This window comes from Megalobrama amblycephala, linkage group LG2 (genome assembly GCF_018812025.1).
Source record: "Megalobrama amblycephala isolate DHTTF-2021 linkage group LG2, ASM1881202v1, whole genome shotgun sequence".
NCBI classification, from domain to species: domain Eukaryota; kingdom Metazoa; phylum Chordata; class Actinopteri; order Cypriniformes; family Xenocyprididae; genus Megalobrama; species Megalobrama amblycephala.
This window is the reverse complement of record NC_063045.1, coordinates 7,121,298-7,138,989: the sequence shown is the minus strand read 5'-3', so window position 1 is coordinate 7,138,989 and position 17,692 is coordinate 7,121,298. Positions and strand designations below refer to the sequence as shown.

Genomic DNA, 17,692 nt, shown 5'->3' with positions numbered 1-17,692 from the left:
GACACTACTTCCGCATTTGTCCACGACACTGTTGTCATGTGGTTTCTACGTCAGTAAAGGCGGTAACAAAGGGTAACTGACGTCATTGACAGGCGACTGCACTGCCCCGTGTCACTGTTTAGAACAAGCGGGAAGGAAGTCGACCGGAAGTTGAAGTCGGCCGCGTGCCGCCATCTTGTAGCAGAACTTCACTTGCGTTAGCATCCCATTGACTCCAATTCATTTTGGCGTCACTTTGACAGCGAATAACTTTACATCTGAGGCATTTAAAGACTCCATTTGTCCATTATTTATTTCTAAAGATACACGACAATGTATAAAGGGCTCCATTACCTTCTATGTTACATTATGGCCCCGTAGAAACAGTTTTTGTGAAAAAAGGCTAACAATTGCGTCATAACCACTCGACTCTCTGTCGCACAGTAGAGAAATTACCGTACAGACAGGAGGAGAAGCTCGCAGGCAATCGGGGAGACGTCGAGAGAGAAGCTCATAGATATAGAGTCCATAAAAGCAACGGGACAAAATATTTCAACAACGTTTTTGGGGAATTGGAAATAATTCGGTATGTGGCAAGTGAATACATATGAAGTAGCTTTTATCCACGAACTTTAATAATTTATCTACTTCATTAAATAATGAAGTATGGGTAACGGCCGGTATATTGACGGGGAATGGAGGAATTATCAGGAAATTATACAGGCAGTGTAAGAAAAATCTCAATGTCAATCGCGGTTAACGTTCCTTTATTTATTTACAGATCTACGCTTGAAGATGAATGTGATCCCTTTCATCCTGGTCGGAAGCCATCTACAAAATGTCATAGCCTACATAACGTGAAATAAAGAAAAAAGTTTTAAATGATACTATATTAATATGGCTTACCTTTGTTGGTAGCGTAGTTAGCCATGGTTTTAGTTTTTTTTCTTTCTTCTTTTTCTGGTGTTAGCAGAAGAAAAGTTTGTATTTTTACCTATGAGGAAAGAAAAATGAAAAGGGCAACCATTAGTTATAGATGTTATTGGTGACATTCGTTATTGTCCATTTATTATCTATATGTTATTTAACAGGCCAAAGCAGACACTTTTGTCCAAGCGATTTACTGAATAACTTTTTTATATGACTGATTCGTCCATTTCTCTTGCGATGTAGATGTGTAGATAACAGTTAACGCCATTTTGTGGTTATATTCGGCGCCCATTAACGTTATACAACATCATGTGCATCAAAAATTAAATTATATTTAAAATATTCAATCCCTGGGCCGTTAAATAACTATTGGGTATGAATTCATATCAGTTCTTGAACATAATTTTACAAAACTTCTTAATAGTATGCATTAACTTAATATGGCGTACTGGCGTTACATTTTAAAATACTATACAAAATAATTAATCAGAATACTTACTCCTGCTCACTCACGCCAAAGAACTCCCCGCTCAAGCTCGCCGTCTCTGCAAGATTAATGATGGCAGTTTGCACGCACAGCTACTAGAAGATTTACATCTGTCAGACAGGTTGCTGACGTCATCAAGCTTAGTTTGAGTCTGCGCGTCAGAAACGGAAGTGCTAAAAATCGCTAAAAATGGGCTTCACTTGTCTCAATTGAGTTCCAATGGGGTCGCTGTGTCCATTTCTTTTACTGTCTATGGTTTAGAATGGGAATTTTCTCATGATTTACAAGTAGTTGAAAACATTAGAGATATTGTTAGTAATCAGCTGGACAAAATATATAACACTAGCCTAGTGGTTTTTGGATATTTTACTGTGAATATCTTACAGATTGTAAGATAGCACGCTTGGAAAGAGAAGAGAAGAAGCGAGTTGTAAGAGATTTTCTGTCCATATTGTATACAATGTCTTGTGAATTGATATAGCTGTCATTCAGTTATGGCAATGGGCGCGCGATGCATGTAGCAGACCAATCACAAAGGATTGGGCCATCTGACCAATCAGAGCAGTGTAGGCTCACGGAAAGGAGGGGTTTAGAGTAGTGATCGACCGATATTGATTTTTTATAACCGATACGATACCGATTATTTGCATGTTTATGTACCTGATAACCGATATGCAGAACCGATATTTATTTACTGTTATACTTCTGTTTTTGACAATTATTACAACACAAATGAGCTGAACAAACCATTTTATTTATAACAATCACTCCCTCCTTGCATACAAAAAAAAAACTTCATATTTAAAACTATAAATTGGGCTACTCAACCGCGATCGCGTGTGGAGATAATAAATAATTTCCACAGAGCTGCATTTATTTAGATTTGTATTAACTAAATAATGGTTATGTAGTAAATCAAATGATTATATAATCTAGGGTGTTTAAACGAGATAATCTTGTCAAAAATTTCATGCAGTGGCCGTGCTTGAGTAGCCTGGATGCCAGCCGAACTTAGCCCCGCCCACAACATTTTGAGGTCGGGGAGTTCGGTCTGGACTCGATCCGTAGAGGAGTAATTATGCCCGAACAGAAACTGTTCGGACCAATCACATTGTCAGGGCGATGATTGACAGATTATCACCAGAAACGTAATCAGCTACGTCATCAAAGAGCGCTTGGGGAGTTTGATTGACAAGCGATCTAACCAATCAGAACGCCGCATCCGCTATTTTGTCCGACAAAGCAGTCAGGAGTTAGAAGATTAACATCGGTGGAGTTAAACTTGAAAAATTGTGCATATTGACGTCTTTCCGCGTTTGAAACAACATTCATTCTCATGTTCATTCATGTTTATTTGATGCTATAAATGGACTAGTAGGAAGAGATGATCGGTTAACGAGCCTCTTGAGCTGAGGCGCTACAGCAATCTGTCACGATCATGGTCACAACACATTAAAGAGCCACAAAACGGTTTTTATTGTTTGAATTTTTTAAATAACTACACAGTTTGAAAGCTGGGACTTTGTTTAATATCATAAGTAACCTGCTCTGTCTCATCTGTCGATGTGTTGTCAGTTTCCTCTTTGCTCTGCGATGTATTTTTCACTCTGTGTGGCGTGACAGCGCCACGGCTTGTCGGACAAAGCAACAGTAACCAAGGGGGGCGAGTCTTTGCGAGGTCAATTAGTTTACAACAATGATGGCTGTTGAAGAACTGAGATGTGTAGATTCCGCCATCGCGTCCGTTATAGAAGATATCGACAGCGCATTGATTTTAAAAGAGGAACAGAGGACCGCGATCAAGGCATTTGTCGATGGGAAAGATGTCTTTGCCGTCCTTCCTACAGGATTCGGCAAAAGTTTGATTTATCAGCTGGCCCCGATGGTCGCTAAGAAGAGTTCTGTTGACAACTATGCGTCGCTCAACATACGTCACTTACTCTGTAGCTCTGACTGGTTGTAGGTCTACCCAATTGAGGTCTTTCCTGGATCGGTTGAAATACGCCCCCATAATCAAAGCCCAATGGAGCAGTATCAGACTCATATTCGAACTAGAATTGAGTATGACCACGTCAGGCTAGTGCTTGAGGCTTCCTGATCATCAACCCATTCAGGTGCTGAGCAATATGAACGAACTTTTTTTTTCCGAGACTATATAAAGTTAAACAGCACTTGTCAGTTGGCATTTTATGATCTAAATTTAATCTAACGTTAAATCATGAAATGCCAACTGACAAAGTGCTGTTTGACTATAACTTAATCAACCGCGATCGCGCATGGAGATAATAAATAATTAATTTCCACAAAGCGGTAGGCTATATTTATATGTGTATTAGCGAAATAATTGTTATGTAGTAAATGATAATATAATCTAGGGTGTTTAAACAAGATAATCTTGTCAAAAGTTTCATTCAGTGGCCGTGCTTAAGCCTCCTGATCATCCGTCAGTTGCTAAGCAATATGAACGAACTTTTTCTTCTAGACTAATGGTGAGCAAATACAACAGATCGAGAATTAAATTCAGCGCTTTTATTTTCAACATACACTCATTCATGTCTGTTTTATTTAATTCATGTAAAGTTACGTCTTTATTGGGGCAGGACATGACGAATTACACTACGTGACTCAATGAGTTCGTCTCAATTGTTTAGAAACAAGCTGCATAAATTAACTATATCAGGAATTTATGTCTCAGATCTCATTTGTGCATGTCTGTTATGTTAAATAAAGTTGATTAATTAAAGCAAACCAAGTAGAACATATACTTTACCTGTGCACTGAGTTGTTGTTGACTGATCTCCTCAGACGCCCGGGCTGCAATGGCGGAAATCTCAAAACGGCCACAAGATGGCGCCGTAAATCGGCGAATCCGATATTACAAAACCGATACCCGATTATGGAAAAATGCTTAAATATCGGGAAAAATATCGGTAAACAGATACATCGGTCGATCACTAGTTTAGAGTGACTGATTCTTCAAACTGCTTCTAATGAATCGTTTATGAACTGAGGTGAAATTAAATGTATATTATGAGAAAATGTTTTTTGACCTTGCATGCATGTAAACCTGGAGAGTCCCAAAACAATATAAACAAAGCAATCCATTTTAAAATATTTAATTTGATCTCCTGAAGTGGACAAACTAACTTTCAAAAGGTTAAGCACCACCTTTCACTGACCCTTAGGAACATTAAAGGATTAGTTCACTTTCAAATTAAAATTTTCTGATAATTTACTCACCCCCATGTCATCCAAGATGTTCATGTCTTTCTTTCATCAGTTGAAAAGAATTGAAGGTTTTTGATGAAAACATTCCAGGATTATTCTCCTTATAGTGGACTTCAATGATCAACAAACCTTTGAAGGACAAAATTACAGTTTCAGTGAGTTCTACACGATCCCAGGCGAGAAATAAGGGTCTTATCTAGAGAAATCAGATCACTCATTTTCTAAAAAAAAAAAGTAAAATTATATACGTTTTAAAGGTGCCCTAGAATGCTTTTCCACAAGATGTAATATAAGTCTAAGGTGTCTCCTGAATGTTTCTGTGAAGTTTCAACTCAAAATACCCCATAGATTTTGTTTAATTCCTCTTTTTAACTGCTTATTTTGGGGCATCATTATAAATGCGCCGATTCAGGCTGCGGCCCCTTTAAATTGTCTCGCTCCCCGCCTCAAGCTCGCGACTGCCTTAAACACTGCATAAACAAAGTTCACACAGCTAATATAACACTCAAAATGGATCTTTACAAAGTGTCTGTCATGCAGCATGTCTAATCATGTGAGTATAGTATTTATTTGGATGTTTACATTTGATTCTGAATGAGTTTGAGGCTATGCTCCGTGGCTAACGGCTAATGCTACATTGCTAAGTTGTGTTTATGTTGTGTTTTTAAGTTGTGTTTATGAATTATACAGACTGCAAGTGTTTAATAATGAAATAACGACGGCTCTCGTCTCAGTGAATACAGTAAGAAACAATGGTAACTTTAACCACATTTAACAGTACATTAGCAACATGCTAACGAAACATTTAGAAAGACAATTTACAAATAATTACAAATATCACTAAAAATATCATGATTTCATGGATCATGTTATTGCTCCATCTGCAATTTTTCACTTTTGTCCTTGCTTGCTTACCTAGTCTGATGATTCAGCTGTGCACATCCAGACGTTCTGCCCTTGTGTAATGCCTCGATCATGGGCTAGCATATGCAAATATTGGGCTCGTACATATTAATGATCCCGACTTTTACGTAACAGTCAGTGTTATGTTGAGATTCGCTTGTTCTTTGGAGGTCTTTTAAACAAATGAGATTTACATAAGAAGGAGGAAACAATGGTGTTTGAGACTCACTGAATGTCATTCCCATGTACTGAACTCTTGTTATTCAACTATGCCAAGGTAAATTCAATTTTCAATTCTAGGGCACCTTTAACTATAAACACTCGTCTTGAACAAGGGCTCCACTCCAGTTTTAGACACGCACTTGCGAACTTCCCTACACATTTCCCCTCGGGGGAATCCCTGCTGCCATTTTGAAGTGCGTTCCACTTCGTGAAGTGGACGAGGGAAGTTTACATGGATAGACCCTCGCTCCCTCGATTTTAACTGAGGGAGCGAGTCTACTTCACATGTTCACTTCAGGCAGCTCCATAACCCACAATGCAACACGATTATGACATCACCGCATATCGCGTTTAATTTACCCTACCACAAACAATTCTATGATATATTAATTATTTTTTAAAACACACATATATATAAATATAGAATGCTGTATTAAACAAATTTGTAAGGGGAAAAAATAAATAATAAATCAGCTCCATTGCGGATTCCAAGTGATCAAGGGCTTAGGACGTTCCAGTTCAGCCCATTGCAAAGGTTCCGCCAGAAGTGGGCACTCGTGCAACGTAAGCAATGACGTACATCCGAGTCAACGAGACAGAGTGAAGTTAGCGAGGGAAGGGCATTTAAAAACCGAACTGGAACGCAGCCCTGCTCTCTTCCTCTTCTTCTTCTTCTTCTTCTCTATTAGAATTCCGGCAGTGTAGACGCTGCTAAGTGTATTACTGCCCTCCTCAGGTCAAAGTTTGAACTAATTGTTATATACTTACACTAGAATATTGTATATGAGAGTTTCATTCAAACTTTTTACCTGAGGAGGGCAGTAATACACTTAGCAGTGTCTATACTGCCGGAATTCAAATAGAGTAGAAGAAGAGAGCTAGTTCAAGATGAGCATTTATGGTTACATTTTTTTTTTAGAAAACGAGTGATGGTTTCTCTAGATAAGACCCTTATTTCTCATCTGGGATTGTGTAGAATGCTTTGAAGCTGCACTGAAACTGTAATTTTGAAAGTGAACTAATCCTTTAAAAAGAGAATAATACAGTCACTTTAAATCAAAATTAAGTTGAAAGAATGTTTGAGGAACATTATACCTTTTAAAAACCTTCCTCTAACACTGGAAATGTTTTACCAGAACCAACACTGAATATTTAGGGAACGCTCTTGTTAGCTAGGTAAGCGCCTATTGTCAAATGTTTGAATGTGTTTTGTCATTTATCACATCAGTTGATCTATAACACACGATGCACCAGCATCAACAGTAGTCAAAGCATGAAAGCACGTCTGAATTTAGCAGTGAACCTTCTGATCTTTACTGGTGTTGTCGTACACTTCAATGGTTTCAAATCAATCGCCTTTTATATTTGAATTTTATGGACGTTCTTACTACATTCTATAGGCTTTATCACACAGTGAGTTGTTGCCCTGCGTCATATTCATCATCAGTCAACTGTGTGAATCACGGGGGTAAGGCAAGTGTGTTAAATGGGTAAAAAATTTAAATGTTATTTTTTCCATAATTAATCTAATTAACGCATTAAATTCCCAGCCCTAAAAAAATTTTTTCCAGTAGTATAATGAACTTGATAATCATCTAGAAAAAATGTATTAAATAATGTTTTAATAAATGTTTTTAATAAATATAATGAAACACAGAGAGACTCTTGAACCTCAGAGTAAGAAAATTTTATTGACAAAGTCAAGCAAATACATATATAACAAATATAGTAAAGAGAGATTTGTGTCTCTTATCTGAGGAAAATATAAACAATAAAGCCTTTAAATTGAATTTTAAAAATCTGACACTGAAAAAAGCAAAAACAGAGAGAGAGAGCCCTGACTTAAACCCAATTGAGCATCTCTGGAGAGACCTAAAAATGGCTGTCCACCAACGTTTACCATCCAACCTGACAGAACTGGAGAGGATCTGCAAGGAGGAATGGCAGAGGATCCCCAAATCCAGGTGTGAAAAACTTGTTGCATCTTTCCCAAAAAGACTCATGGCTGTATTAGATCAAAAGGTGCTTCTACTAAATACTGAGCAAAGGGTCTGAATACTTTGCAGATTTATTTTCTTTTTTAATAAATCTGCAAAAATGTGAACAATTCTGTGTTTTTCTGTCAATATGGGGTGCTGTGTGTACATTAATGAGGAAAAAAATGAACTTAAATGATTTTAGCAAATGGCTGCAATATAACAAAGAGTGAAAAATTTAAGGGGGTCTAAATACTTTCCGTACCCACTGTATATATTTAATTTCAGTGTGTTTATATTCAGCCAGTAGAGGAGCTTCATTATTACTATTAGAGACGTCTGATCTGAACACCATTAACCAGCTCTGACTGAACAATAATAACCCTGAAAGACACACAAGATCCTTTAAGTGTTTAAAGATTACAATTTAATATGAAAGATTAGCATGTTAAAAAAAAAAAAATCATGGAAAGCATGTTATATTAACTAATCTTGCATGAGCAACGCAATCTTTGGTATCTTCAGTATATTTATCCTTACAAACATTTGCATTTGATATTTTGAGCATTAATGGTGGAAATGAGTCGCCAATAAATGAACATCGATACCAGCAGATGAATATAAAGCCAATAAAATAAATGAATGATTGAAATAGTTATGAGAAATTACATCATTTAGTTTCCTGATGTGTGAATCTGTTCTTGATCTCGTTCAGCTCTTCTGGATCTGATGTCATAAACCAGAATAATGACAGTAGCCACGCCCACCAGAGCAGAGAGGACCAATCGGATCACAGCTTCAGTAGGACCACAACAGTGGACAGAGTCTGAGGAATAAAAACATCAAACTGAGATCAGATCAGACAATAAACACTAATATCAGCGCTGACATCAACTAATATTTCTGAAATCAAAAAAAAAAAAAAAAAGAAAGAAATATGAACTTATATGTGGTTCAGTGTGTTAAGTGTGTGTTTATACGTTTTGTCATCTCAAAGTAAATGATTCAATAATTCAATATGTAAACAATAAATAAGAATATTTGATGGACAAGATAAATTATCTCTACTCACTATAGACAGAAACTCTGAATGTTTCAGATGATAATAATGCTGGTGAAAATATCACTAGGTCATAAACTCCATCATGTTCAGTTGTGATGTTTGTGATGATTAGACATCCAGTTTGATTGTCCATCTCCAGCCTGTCTCTGAATCTCCCATCAAGAACATCATCATATACAGTGAAGCTGTTGAACCGTTTACTGGTGAGAGCTATTAAAGTGTTTGTAAAAAACCACAAATTCCCACCATCTATAAGATCAGAGTTTAGAGTGACTGAATCTCCCTCCTTCACTGACACTTCCTTCACTTCATCTGAATCATCAAACACACATGAAGAACAAACAGAAACAGGGTTTGTCACATTAATGCTGTTAAATAATGATTTACTAAACTAAATATTTTAACATTTAAATAAACAATATCATAAACAACAAAAACAAAATGGTGTATGAACTCATTTCAATTTTGTCATTAAAAAACAGGTGAAACCATTTTTTAACTCACCAATGACAATGAGAAAAAACCTTTTTCTCACTCTGTTGATCTTTAGTTCATATTCTCCAGTATGTTTGGTTCTGGTGTTTGTGATGGTCAGAGATCCAGTTTGTTTGTCCAGTTTCAGTCTGTTTCTGAATCTCTCATCAAGAACATCATCATATACAGTGAAGCTGTTCTTCCGTTTATTGATTTCAGCTATTACAGTGTTTTTAAACCACTGAATCTCATCATCATCCTTTATTTCAGTAAGATCAGAGTTTAGAGTGACTGAATCTCCCTCCTTCACTGATATTTTAACTGTGTCTTCAAACACACACATGGAGAACAAACAGAAACAGGGTTCAACACAGATTAAGACAGTCATTTACAGAAGTAAATAGTTTGATGTTTAAATTGTAAATATCATCATTAAACTGAAGCAAAATGGAGTTTGGATTAATAATTGAATCTTCATGATTAAAACATAAAACAGGTGAAAAAAATGTTTAACTCACCAAAGACAGTGAGAAAGAATCTCTTTCTCACACTGTTGATCTGTAGTTCATAATCTCCTTCATGTTCAGTTCTGGTGTTTGTGATGGTCAGAGATCCAGTTTGATCGTCCAGCTTCAGTCTGTCTCTGAATCTCCCATCAAGAACATCATCATATACAGTGAATCTGTCGGCCGTTACATTGATTTCAGCTATTAAAGTGTTTTCAAACCTCCACTGAATCACATCATCATCCTTCATTTCAGTAAGATCAGAGTCTAGAGTGACTGAATATCCTTTATCCACAATCACGGTATAACCAAACACTCCTGAAGAACAGTTTTTCAAGGATTAAAGCTTTAAAATCATTCTTGTTGGTTTGATGAAGCTTCACTAAAATACTTTAGTTCATTAAATGTTAATAAGTTAATATTCTGCAGAAGCACAAAAACAAATGATGATGAATGAAAAATAGATTTATATGTGGAACAATAACTGAATAAAAAGACACTTTACTAATGCTGTTGATTATCTGAGCTTCATATTTATGTTTATTTATTGAATCTATCCTGAACAACTGAATATAGACTGAATTCAAATTTGATGACAGTAAAATCAGTGTAATTATTTCTATATGTGAAAAAGTTAATTTTAATCTCCTCTGACTAATTTTATAATCAGTAATCTATCACATCAGAACAGAAACAGCTGAAGTCATAAAAACACATTTAAACTCACCATCCAGACGCCACAAACACAAACAGAGAAAAACTAATTTCAGAAACATTTTCTTCATCAGTTTCAGTCCACAATATGAAAAGACAAACTCTTCAAAACTGGATCAGTAATAAATGACAGACGCACTGATGTGAGAGAGGGTTTTTAGAGTTGTGAAACTCCACCTTTGCAGTTTGACACTGCTGATGTGACCGTCAGTGTTTGCTTGTTTTCTGCTGATTATTTCACACTCAGTGTCACTTCAAGATCCAGGCTGCAACTTACTGTAGATCCTGTTCGATGGTGTTTGTGAGGGCCAGGATTTATGCCACACATGATTCTTATGTTTCATCTTTGCATTGATTAATAAATGAAAATACTTTTCTATATTGGTGAACTTTAATATCTGTACTGAGTCACAGGCTTATTTGGCTTAATGTTAAAACATTAAAACCAGTCAGTTAAAAACCATCTAATCTGTAATGTTAAAACAGTTAAAACTGTTAAAGTTCAATTTTTGATTAAAATGACTTGAAATGATTGGTACCTGGTGTGTTGCAGGAACAGACCAGCCTAGTGAAGGTTCAAATGGGAAAGTTTTTATGGGAATTCTAAAGGTGAGAATGTACCAACTTTTACATATTAGAGGGACATAGAAAAATGTGACGTTCTGATCAATGTGATTTTGATTTAACAGAGTTATTTTTGCATTAACTAAAGTTTATCCATGGCTCTAAATTTAGTTAAATGGTTTTGTTTTTTTGTTTTTTTGTTTAAGTGCCTTAAGTGGCCTCTTATAAATATAGTATATGTCTTGTAATGTAATGTGTCCTGGAAAGCTGGTGCTGGATATTATTGGGGTTTGAGAGGCTCAAGCACGATTATGCCCTCTGGAATGCTTTCTATTCCCTGATTGAACCTGAATGGAATATGACTTTTTCTTTTTAAATGTTATTATTTTTGTATCTCTGATTTGGCTTGATCACCATGATCATGAGATCATGTGACTCAAACCAGTGTTATTTCAGTATCACTGAGATACTATTATATTTTTTATAATATTTTGAACCCGTTATATAGTTTTTGTTTTTATAGGCACTCTGTAGTTTTATTCATTTTTATTTCAGTTTTAGTTATTTTAGTACATCAAGATAAAGTAAATAAAAATGAGATGAAATAAAACGTTTTTCATGTTTAATTTTTATTTCAGTTAACATTTATATTTTATTTTATGAAGCTAAAATGTTTTTACAGTCTGTTGCTCAGTTCAAGCTGACTCCATACAGCACTGATGGAGCTTCAGATTTCACTCTTTGAGGAAGAGGAATATAGAAAGACATTAAAAATCTGTAATCAAAAATCCTGCTCAGCTCTTCTGGATCTGATGTCATAAACCAGAAGAATGACAGTAGCCACGCCCACCAGAGCAGAGAGGACCAATCGGATGACAGCTTCAGTAGGACCACAACAGTGGACAGAGTCTGAGGAATAAAAACATCAAACTGAGATCAGATCAGTCAATAATCAACTAATATCAGCGCTGACATCAACTAATATCAGCACTGTCGTACCTGCACATGTGTGACAGAGGTGAGTGATGTCCAGATGTTGAGTCTGGTTGCTGATGGGATTGTTCAGCACACAGCTGTAGGTGTTTTTATCCTGATATTCCACCTCCAGAGGTAGAGAGAGACTGATGCTGAGATCAGACACACTGATGCTGGACAATAAACTGTTTCCTTTGTACCAGGAGAGAGTCACATGACTCACATTCACAGCTGAACACACCAATGAACAATTAGATGATGAAGAACATTGTGAAGAGTTACTGCTGATGACAGGAACAGGCAGACGAGCTGAAAAACATGAGAGAACTACTAACTACTTAGTCATAATAATACTCTAATAAATTAAAACATGTGAAACTGATATTTAACCCACCATATACAGTGAGACAAATAAAAGGCAAGCTGTAAATGTTGATATTTAGTTTATAACATCCACCATGTTCAGTTGTGGTGTTTGTGATGGTCAGAGATCCAGTTTGATTGTCCAGTTTCAGTCTGTCTCTGAATCTTCGATCATCATCATTTACAGTGATTCTGTCGGCCCGTTTATTGATTCCAGCCTTTAAAGTGTTTTCAATCCAAAACTTCCACTGAATCACATCATCATTAACTATTTCAGTAAGACGAGAGTTTAGAGTGACTGAATCTCCCTCCATCACTGATACTGTATCATCAAACAGAAACAGGGTTTGTCTCAGATAAATAGATTATAAATTGTTTATTAAATTAAATAGTTAAAATTTAAATAATCAATAAACATTGAAATAATATCCTAAAACATCAAAAGAAACAAAATGGTGTGTGTTAATTAACCCTTTCACACGTAGGCTAAGTTTAAAATCTGGCTGATTCCCCCTGTTACAATATATTCGGTTCCTGAAATATTCTGTTCCACTGGGTGGCGCTTACGCGAATATTCATGATATCATGCTATTGTGGGCGTGTCCTTGAGACAACGCGCAAGTGAATGGAACTGAAAATATTAGTACACGCTCCTCAAATTGCCGCTGTTTAATAGATTATTTCGAAATGTTAATAAAATATTCTTTTGAAATATAAACCTTTGGAGCTTTGTTTTGATGACAGTCTTCATGCCGGCAGCTACTTAAAGAATGTTATTTTTGTTTAAAATATTATAATTATGATAGGAAATTATAGTTTAGTTTCGTTTTATTTAAAGTTTGACAAGGCAGGATATTGCAGCACAAAACCCTGAAATGTGTCAAACATAACACATACTCAAACAACCTTATACCCTTAAACAATTTCAAAAACAGTCAAATAAAATAATTCTGATAATAGGCTAATATAATTTATTTCTGAGGTAATGCAGCAAAAATGCACAGAAAAAATAGACAGCTACTTTACAAGATGACGTTATAGCCTACTTGTTATTATCAACGATGTCATAATATGGTCTTGTTTTGCTTTTGTGATTCCACATTATACTCATCATCTTGAAAGTCGCTGTCTGTTTCAGATTGGATGTGAGAGCTGAAGTCTTGGCAGTGTGTGATCTGGACATGCATGAAGGCTGTTCCCAAGTGCCAAGGCCCTGTTTAAATATTTACCTCAGAAGCTCACATTTTGCATTGTTTCATTTCACACATTGTTTTGAATTTCAATTTGAGTTACATTCATAGAGTAATTACTTCTGTACTTGTTATAATATTTAATGTAATTAATATTTATAAAGGCTACAACTGGATTTGTTGTTTTAAAAATTGAAATAAAAAACTAAGAAAAAATGAAAAAATCTAAAAAAAAAAGAAAAAGAAAAAAAAAGTCAATTTTCAGGATAATATTTTAAAGATATTTTTGTACAATCCAAATAAGCTTTACAGATCTTTAGAAAGGGTTTTAACAATGTTTGTCATGTTTTTCAACTGCACATGCACCTATAGGTCAATCAAGGTCAGTTACAATAACTTAGGACACTAAAGAGACCTTTCTACTGACTCTGAAAAACACCAGAATAAAGATGCCCAGGGTCTCTGATCACGTGTGAACGTGCCTTAGTCCTGCTGCAGGAGGTATGAAGACTGCAGATGTGAACAGAGCAATAAACTGCAGTGTCTGTAAGATACCTGAGACAGTGCTACAGGGAGACAGAAGGACAGCTGATTGTCCTTCCAGTGCCAATAAGTCCCACCAGACATGTTTGAGAATGTGAATTGCCTTGATGGAAGAGTGGAACATCTCACAGCAAGAGCTGCAAATCTGGTGCTGAGGATGAGATGCTCTGTAAAATAGCTGGTGCCACATCAGACTTTCAGATGTTCATCGAACGTCTATGAAATTTGTTCAGTTTATGTCTCAGTTGTTGAATCTTTTTGTTTGTACATACATTACACGTTCAGTAATTTGCTGGAAAACAGTTGAAAGTGAAACACTCAATGTGCACCAATATTGATTGAATAATAATCAAGAAATTAAGGTTGACATCGAATATTCACACCAGTCTATACCTTATTTTTATTAGGACACAGATACATTTGAGGTTTATTTCAAGTTGTGAACACTATGCAGTACTGTAGTCACAGAATGACAACGAAGAAAGCAGACTAATCAAACTATTCAAAAAATAAATAAATAAATAAATAAAGCCTCAATAATAATAAAAAAGCTAAACATAAAACACATCAGTGCAAAACAAGGTTATTGGCTCATGTTTGCTCTGTATCCTTAGGTTAACCGTTTATCTGAATGTCCTGTACTCAATCAGGCAAAATAGCTTAGACGAATTATCATATTACACAAACTATGCATTGTTTTGAACATGTGAACTGTTGACTAACATTGTATATTTTATTACCTTTTCGAAATAATCTATTAAACCGTTGCAATTTGAGGAGCGTGTGCTAATATTTTCAGTTCCATTCACTTGCGCGTTGTCTCAAGGACACGCCCACAATAGCAGGATATCATGAATATTCGTGTAAGCGCCACCCAGTGGAACAGAATATTTCAGGAACCGAATATATTGTAACACCCCCAGCATGAGTTTAAGGCCATGGGACGCGTCATTGCTTGTCATGTGACACACCAGTAAATTCCCCGGTGTTAAATTAACACTGCTCGGTGATCATTTGGGAATCACCAGTAGGGTGTTAAAAGTAACACTGAAGCAGTGTTAGAGTTAATTAGGTACTTAAGTGGTTAATTAAGTGATGATTGTTTGATTATTGAAGACACCTGATGATAACGAGCAGATTCACTGAAGGAAAGAGAAACACAAAAACTACAACTAACTTCAACCACAGCCGATGAAATTAATTAGATTATATATCTCTTATTACAAGCCAGACTGACTTTATTTCTGTCATTCGTCTACAATTCTTTTTGAGAATTAACAGAGGTTAAAATGTTTGTGTTTTCTTAATTGGACCATTTTACTTGGTTTTTACGTGAGTTTTTGGTCTTTGTAACAGTGTTTAAGTAAACACGTAAGAGCATAAACAAGAGCAATCAGGAAATATGGTAGGGTTGGGCGATATATATCGCATGCAATTGTCACGCGCATTTCTTCAGTAAAGCCGGTTCCCTGATTACCGCTAAAGCGCCATCACCTGCTTTCAAATGGAGCGGCATTTAATAGACAGAGTCGTAGTTCACTGATAAGCTGCGCAATATCGCATTCATTATCGAAGGCGATTCATCTGCGATATGAATGATATTGCGTAGCTTGTCAGTGAACAACGGCTCTGTCTATTAAATGCCTCTCCATTTGAAAGCAGGTGATGGCGCTTTAGCGGTAATCAGGGAACCGGCTTTACTGACAAAATGCACGTGACAATCACATGCGATATAGGCCTATGGCCCAGCACTAGTTTATACCATCAAAAAGAAAATTGATTGTCTAGTCAGGGGAGGGCCACTGCCCTGCATAATTTAGCTCCAACCCCAATTTAACACACCTTAACCAGCTAATCAAGGTCTTATTAGTCATACTAGTAACATGTGGCAGTGGCCGTCCAGGACTGACCTCTGCAAGCTGTTGTTTATCAAGTTATATTCACTAACAGAAACTTCATGCCACAGATTAGACATTTTGTAGACACCCACAGATATCAAGAATCAGCATACTTTTTGGGTAACAGCCACTAGATGGCGCTCCGGTAGCACGGCCGCCATTATGGGGTGAAAATACTAACTGGAGCATAGAATCCTTCACATCTTACGCACCCAAAATCGACGAATTTCACTGCCAAATCAGAAGCGCAATAGAACAGTTTTTTTTAATTAAGTCACCAGTAAATTGTATGGCTCCTACAGTAAATGTTGTATTGTCTTATATATGTTTTATTTTACCAGTTGTGGAATCCAACCATTCATCCATCTGAGGTAACGTAGTTAGCCTACTTTATTGAGTATTTCCATTTTATGCAGCTTTACACATTTATTAATAGTAAATTAATAAATTTAAGATCATCATGTTTGCAGCGAACAATATATTTCAGACCTAGTGGAGTGATAATAATAATATCTAGGTTTGAATTGAAATATATATATATATATATATATATATATATATATATATATTGTACGTTTTAATGGATCACGCTACAAACATAATGATCTTATAATACATGATGCATTGCTGTGTCTGTTATCCCATAATTCCCACTTTTGGACACTTTTGCTTTAACGGACATTAGACAACACTGCAAAATCAAGCTGTTATATTCATATATTTATTGTCCAACATTCCCAATTTTTCTGATGCATGTCCTTAATTTAATTTCATATGTTGGTATTAATTCAGTGTTTATAAGCCTTTTAAAGAATTTTAACCCAAACTGACTGGGTTTCTAGAGAGCAAAGGTTTTGTGAAGTGTGTAAAATAAACTGTTAAAAGGATTTGATGATCACTAGTGATGGTGATGGACGATCTAGGGAACTAGGGAGCTGATTGAGACGCAGGTTTAGTTTGTATTGGTTTGTAGCATTGATCCGCGGTTTGCAGAAGCAGCAATGGCATCGAGCGATTTTTACAGGTTGTGCAAAAAAACATGAAAGTGATCGGTATTTACACCCAGTCGAGTGATTTGTTTGCTAACTAAAGAAGTCATTCAGCATCGTCGAGAGTTTAAAAGGCGACTTTGATACTGTTCTGGTTCAGTGTAAATGAACGCGGAATATAGCCGCCCTAAACTACGTCACTGTCATGACAACCAAAAGAATTCCAGTCAGCTCAGGCGGCGCGAGATTCAAGAAGCAGGGAGACGAAACATATAGACCTTATTTTCCAGAGAAACATGCGCGCCGCCATCTTTAGAATATTGTCTTTGAACTTCCGTTTTTGCGGTAGCCCTATATATTTCTATGGCATCGCTGTTGAAGAATAATTAGCTGGTGAAGTGGATTTACGTGTTGTAGAGTTAATGAAAGTTATCATGAGCATTGTTATGTTTAAAGCATATGTCTTAACAAATGTCAGTAGACCGGGAAGATTTTAAAATGAGCAGTTCATTCATAAATACATAAGATAGCTGTGGAAATACAAGCCGGAAGTCAAAAGACAACGAGCGCAGCGCTGAAAAGGGGCGGGGCTACATAAGGTCTATAGAGCAAATTTGAAGTAAAGTATAGAGCAAAGTTTGAAAGCTGCTTGCCGTCGCTTCTCTATCGTCATCGTGTTATACCAGCC

At 36.2% G+C, this 17,692-nt stretch overlaps 1 protein-coding gene and 1 pseudogene across 1 annotated transcript; both read right to left on the bottom strand.

The window, feature by feature from the left end:
* The window catches only part of LOC125262604, a 66,259-nt pseudogene that overhangs the window by 44,439 nt on the left and 4,128 nt on the right, over nucleotides 1-17,692 (bottom strand).
* Nucleotides 7,912-10,153, bottom strand: LOC125263340. Its single transcript, XM_048182347.1, has 4 exons — nucleotides 9,781-10,153; nucleotides 9,293-9,589; nucleotides 8,798-9,100; nucleotides 7,912-8,551 (listed from the first exon to the last, which is right to left on the bottom strand). Exons 1-4 carry the CDS (start codon nucleotides 10,016-10,018, stop codon nucleotides 8,400-8,402), a joined length of 990 nt encoding a protein of 329 aa, XP_048038304.1. The 5' UTR covers nucleotides 10,019-10,153; the 3' UTR covers nucleotides 7,912-8,399.